General features: G+C 39.1%; 1 protein-coding gene across 1 annotated transcript in view; it reads left to right on the top strand.

Moving 5' to 3' along the window:
- Nucleotides 1–6,343, top strand: part of arhgdig (Rho GDP dissociation inhibitor (GDI) gamma) — a 31,037-nt gene extending 24,694 nt beyond the window's left edge. The window contains exons 5-6 of the mRNA XM_056402563.1: nucleotides 2,236–2,299; nucleotides 3,778–6,343. Of these exons, the coding sequence (XP_056258538.1) occupies nucleotides 2,236–2,299; nucleotides 3,778–3,977 (264 nt within the window). The 3' untranslated portion in view covers nucleotides 3,978–6,343. The remainder of the gene's footprint in view (nucleotides 1–2,235; nucleotides 2,300–3,777) is intronic.
- Nucleotides 6,344–6,576: the final 233 nt, after the last annotated feature.

Raw genomic sequence — 6,576 nt, forward strand, 5'->3', positions numbered from 1 at the left:
TCCCCAGAGGATGAAGCCTGCTGACGTTTGTAATCCCCTGAATTTTACTTTTAGTGCCACCAGCAGGTTGACATGATTGTCTTTACTGAAATATCTAAGAGCTATTGCCTGCATTGCCATTGCCAAGTTTTACATAGACATACATGGTGCCAAGAGGAGGAGCTCTAAAGACTTTAATAATCCCCTGACTTTTCCTGTAGAGCCACCAGCAGGTCAAAGTTTTCACTTATCTTGTTAAATATCTCACCAGCTACTTGATGGATTGGCACAATAATGACCTTGGTTATCCCCTGACTTTTCGTTAACCACCACGATGAGGTTGACATTTGTGGCTTTTAGTGAAATTGTTTTACAACTATTGGATGGATTGCCATGAAATGTGGTCCTCTCAGGATGAATTGGAATAATTTTGATGATCCACAGACCTTTCATCTGGCAGACACCATCAGCTCAAAATGTTACTTTGGTTTATAACCAAATACCCTCAAAACTAATGACATTCCCATTTTCCTCAGTTGTAGTTTGTGTTAAGTGCTTATTAGCAAATGTTAGCATGCTAACACACTAAACGATGACTTGTTAGCATTTAGCTCAAGCACAGCTTCACAGGGCCGCTAGCCTGGCTGTAGACTCTGTAGGGACGCTGTCTTGTTTTGTTGGTTCCCACTGTAAGTCAAAAACCCAGCACAGCTGTTTGCAGAAGGATAGCGAGGGCAGGACTGGTACCACCACCACTTCTCTGCCTGCTGCCCTGAGTGCTTTTTCTTTTTTGCCCAAATGACTCACCACATAACTGCCCTATATGCCTCCCGGTGCAGCTTTATGGCACAACTCTATCTTCTGGTGTGATAACAAAAATCTGTGATAGCTGCAATTCAATCCCAAAACTCACAACACTTTCAAAATTTTCCACTATCCTCTCACGCCACTGTCCCCAGCCTAGCATTACCCTTTTTATGTCTTTCTCTTGCTTCATCTCTCTCCCCATCATCATTTTCTCACATCTCCATCATCATCCCCTTCCTTCCTCTCTCTGTCACAAATAAACCACTCAACACTCATGTAAACACACCACCATAAACAAACACAGACGATGGAGAATGGCATATTTTTGAAAGGAAATTCACAGCAGATATACATGAGATAAGGAGTGTGCCCAGAGGCTAGAAAGGATGTTTATGCAACAATGATAACATTAAGGATTATTAAATATTTTCTAAATTTGCCCAATTAGCCACTGGAATAAGAAAAATGCACCAACAAACAACAATATCGACCCAGGAATGCAAGATATATCACCAGTGGCTGATTTTTAATAGTTTAGAGGTTTAGCGTTATCCCTAGGAACCAGTTGTTTATATCTCTAAAATTCAGTGAAGCTACTTCAACACACTCAGGAACAGGCTGAGTACCGCATCATCTACAACCTCCTCGAATGCTTTGAGGTTGATTAAGATTGTGGGAAATATTCCTGTACTGGACAGGACGCTAACATCTGAGTGAATACTGCAAAAAAAAAGGACAATTTGATCATAAACAAGATTAAATTTTTTTTTACAGTAATTAGGCATAAATAAAAAAGTTAGTAAGTTGCAGCAAGTTCCCTGTATAGTATATAGATTTTTCTTGAAATGAAGAGACTGTATGGCTGTGAGTGTTTGTGTTAGTGCATGTGAGTAGACTGGAGGCAGTCCTTGTGGGACTCGGCCCTGAAGGGAAAGGGAGATGTGCTGAGCATGACCTAATGGCTCAGAGAGGGACACACTGCTCTGCTGTGAGGACACCTGCTGGACAAACGGCTTCACTGCTCTCATCTTAACCCTCATGTTGTTCAGCAGGGTTCATCTAGAACACGTAAACTCACTAATCTATGTGTGTCATGGATTGATACAATGTTTTCCTAAACTTGGCCGTCTTTTCTCAACATGTGTTATGTGTAAACAATAAACGAATGAAAAATCGGCGCTGTTAATTTAGTCTGGATAATTCACATAAAGTTATTGAATGTATAATTAGGGTTGATACTGTCTCTTTCTATGTGGAGTTTGCGTCTTCTAAATGTGTCTGTGTGGATTCACCCTGCATGCTCCACTTTCCTCCCACCAACAAAAACCCAAACTTTCCTGAACTCATGCATTCATGTGAACTGGAAAGTGCAAATCGTCTGTAATGTGTGAATTTGTAACCCAGAGAAAAATCCATGCCAAGATTTGATGAAACTAAGTGTGTCTGCAGGTGAAAAGAGAAATCGTTGCCGGCTTGAGGTACCATCATGTGACCTACAGGAAAGGAATAAGAGGTAAATTCACCCATCATATGCCAAATGTAATTTACTTTGTAAAGGCTAAATGCAAGACTACCCTTATTCTGATGAGAAGACATTTATACAGCTGTGTCATTTACTGTTTGACCTGCAGAGAGTGTTTCATGACCTACAGTTTCCCCATTTATACCTAAAATATGCCATTTATTCTGCAGGTGTGTCACATTTAGCTTCTGGATCTTATTTTTCCAAGGAACATGACTTTTCAACAAGAAAGTGTAAATTAACCTGAACGTATCTTATGAAATCTGTGCCTGTATTTATCAAACTTATATGTATTCCAATTAGCCGTCCTCTAAAGAGCCAAATTGGCAGTACAAAATTTCTTTGCTGATTGTGAATATTAAGACAAGTTAATCAAGCAGCTCACTCCTAGTCACAGAGAGGTTTAGGAGGAGCCTTTATGAGTCTCTCTGAAGCGATCACATGATGAATCGCATGTGGTCAGAGCAGAAATAGCCAATCAGAGGACTTAACCCTACATCTGCCCCATTGTTCAAACATCATTACATTTTATTGGGGAATGTGTTTTTCTCCTACAAGAACAAATCTAATTTTAGTTTTAAAAGGTCAGCTTGTTTGTGTTAAATCCTAAATATCTTCATAAGAGATTATGTGAAATTAACAACAGAAAAATTACCCTATTCTTTTATTAGATAATGCATCGTCAAACATATTACTCATCATGACCAAACATATTTTTGGGCAATCATTTCAAAACATGGGTCACAAGGCATGTTCCCACCTTGTCTGTGTAGCACAGTCATAGAGGATCTACTCTGAACAAACTATATACTCTTGAGGTCTCTTAACTTTAAGAGCATTTTAAGTCGTTAGATATTGGATGAACGGCTTTTATTTTTAGTGTTTTGCAAGTATCAGTAACAGAAATTGATTTATATTTATATGTGTCACTGAAGTCCCAAATTACCCTTTTATTACTTTGATAAATACAAGCCCTGGGGCCATTTTCACCAAACATCCGTGTGTCAGTCCTATCTTTGAGACTTACTTACCTTACTTTGAGTTGACACTAATTTACAAAGGCAGGAGGCGGCCCAGAGGACGCCTAAGTCACTGAGACCTCCTCATAGCCAGTGAAGCTGCTGTGGGCAATGAGCCTTTTTGAAACAATCCAAATATAAACAGCAATAACACTGACGATGACTGTTTCTGCTACTTTGCACTACTGTGATAAAAAAAAAGGGAAAACTGAAAAAATGCTGATTAACTCAGAACATCTCAGCCATTTGTTATAATTAGGCTGTTCATCAAGTGGGCTTTACTTTAAGAGTAAAATATATAATCACCAGCTGAATTAAATAAATAAAGCTGATTCCAAGGCCATTGCAAGATTATCCGGTAAACTCATCAGAAAAGTATCACAATATCAACACGCAAATGGATGAATACGGCCCCAGGTTACTAAGTGTCAATTTGGTATCTTCCTGCAGTGGACAAGGTGTCGTACATGGTGGGAAGCTACGGTCCAAGGGCGGAGGAGCATGAGTTTCTAAGCCCGAGTGACGAGGCACCCAAAGGCATGATGTCACGCGGCTGCTATCAGATCAAGTCCCACTTCATCGACGACGACAAGAACATCTACTTGGCCTGGGAGTGGAACCTTGACATCAAGAAGGACTGGAATGAATAGAGGTAGAGAGAGAGAGAGGGATGACGCTACTCTCTTCCCTTCTTTCACGCCTATTCTTCACCTCCCTCTCTTCTTTCCCCTCTTTAACCCACCTCCACGTTGTCTTGTGAGAGCAGCCTTTGCACTGGCCAAAACAAAGAGGCTCTCTTTCCTTTCCTCTTCTACATTTCATTCCCTGCCTGTTTAATGCAGGTCTCTTGAAACCTGAGAGCAACTGGGACTTTTAGAGGAGAGAACCCCCCCCCCCCATCCCTCCAGCCTTTTATGTCTGCATTATATCTACAAATATATACCATCCATCCTAAGTTATCCACATGATGGAGTTTCCCTTTCCTTTTACTTACTCCCCCCCCTCCCCTCCTTCTTCCTCATCCTGTCATGTATCCATACCTTCATACAGCAGCAGTGGATGGTCTGAAAAGCAGGCATTTAAAGGAAGTCACTTGAGGTACAAAGGGAAATACAATATGGCAAAGTCCTAGAATGACTTGTTACAGCTAAAGTGAAACACACGCATCAGCGAGCTGCAGAAGCTGCTGTTGTAGCTGTTTTCAGTAGTTTGTAAGATTCCTATATTATTATTAATATTGTAGAGTCATGATAAACTGCGACATTGTTCAGTTTACGGAAACAAGATGCCCTGAACTGTGTGCAGTACACTTACAAACCTTCAGTATCTGTCAAACAGACTTTCCCAGAAAGAAGAGATGATCTATATGAATGTGGGGGGCATCATGATGCTCAGCAGGAACATTTAACGAAAAGGTTTACCAGTAAAAGAGAGCTGAGGTGGGGTCGTAGAGGGAGACACACAGGGGAAAGATATTATGTGAGGTGGTGTTCTAAAAACAATGGGAAGTTGGTTCTCGTAGTTCGGATCAAGTGGAGCTGCAGCAGAGGCTGCGACACACAGCTCATGGAGGCATTTCAGGGACTTTAAAACCCTTAGCACCCGACTGCCGCAATTTGCATCGAAAAATTGCGCTCCTTCTCTGAGTCATAACTTAGTCAAATGTAAACACACAGATGTGATACACGTATTTTTAGATCCAGTGTGACACACACTTCCCAAAGATGTCCATCGCAAATAAATGTCCATAGAGCCACTTACAAATCGTAGGAAAAAAGACTCTCCTGTAGTTGTAGTAGCTGTAGCTCCAAAACTTAGAGCATGATTATCCCCCACAGAAAAATCCAGCTGTCTCAGTTTGTCTGAGGTGGAGCCCATAGTGTCAGACTTTGAAAAAACCCGGTTTAGATTATAAAAGGAAGAGAAAATAAGTTTTTGGGAGGCAGGAATGTAACTTTACATGTTGGTAAGCTCATGTATTTTCTTTATGTAATTCTTTATTTACAGCATATCTGTTTATTCCATGCTATAGGGTACTGATTGATTAGTTTATTGAGTGATTATCTCTTCCTTTCATATCATGATATTAATATTTTTTGTAATCATTTTTGTTTTTTCCCCATGACCTTTTTATTTCAGTCAAAGACACAAATCAAACATGTTGTTTTTTACATCAGTATACATAATCAACTACAGTTTTGTTAAAATTCAGATTCTACTCTTCTCCCAATGTGCACTACATGCATAAGATCTTGGACTTTATCAAACTTTTTTTATTTTTTGAAGCTGTGTTTGCTTTCAAAGCACCAGTTTTCTCAAGTCTTTGTGGAGCTTTTTGAAAGAGCAGACCAATTAAAGACTGTAACTGAACTGTGTATATTGTAGAAAGAGATGCATGTATGTCCTTTAGGGTTTGATACTATTCACTCAGTAAAAATAAACAAAATTAGCCCTTTCTAAACCTTTCTCTCGTATACCAGGGACACAAGATGTGAATAAAAATCAGTTTTGAACATTTTAATGAAACATTTTAAGATGGTAGCTGGAAGACAATGGAGTACTGTCAGAGAAGTATAACAGGGGATGAATTAATTCCCCTTAAAAAATAAAAATATCATTATTGTGTTAAGTCTTTGGATATGATATTGTCATTGTTGCTGAGCATATTGAACATTGAAATACCATTTGAAATCGTTGTGATCTAAGACTAACTGTAAATGTTGGCTTGTTGGGTGTTGCATGGTTTAACAAGATTCTCTCTTCCTTTTTTACAACTTTATTGTAAAATTTAATGTGATTAAAAAAAGAAAAGATACTGACGCAATATCCAGATGTCAATGGTTGCCAGATACTGCAGATACAGTATTTACAGGGATATTTTTAAAGGCACAGATAGCTGGAAAATTCTGTCTGTGTCTAATGCCTCGAGCCTGTAACAATCAAGTGCTGCATCTTCAAATATTGGTGTCAAGTCTAGTATCCTGTATCTTTTAATAAAGGCAGTTCAAACAACCAGTCGGATGTCTCCTTTGAAGTATTTGTCCAGCACTTACCAATCAAAGAGGAAATTATTAACATGACACCTACAAAAGCCTGTGAATTTCCCGTGTGTAACCTGAAAGTAACACATAACAGAAGAGAAATTAGAGAAATCAGTCTTCTTTATTGTCTGTTTTATTACATTACATTATTAGCATGGTGTAAAATATGGTAAGAATTACATATTAAAATGCAGTGTACAAGTGTATT

The sequence above is a fragment of the Seriola aureovittata genome, chromosome 17 (genome assembly GCF_021018895.1).
Source record: "Seriola aureovittata isolate HTS-2021-v1 ecotype China chromosome 17, ASM2101889v1, whole genome shotgun sequence".
NCBI lineage: Eukaryota > Metazoa > Chordata > Actinopteri > Carangiformes > Carangidae > Seriola > Seriola aureovittata.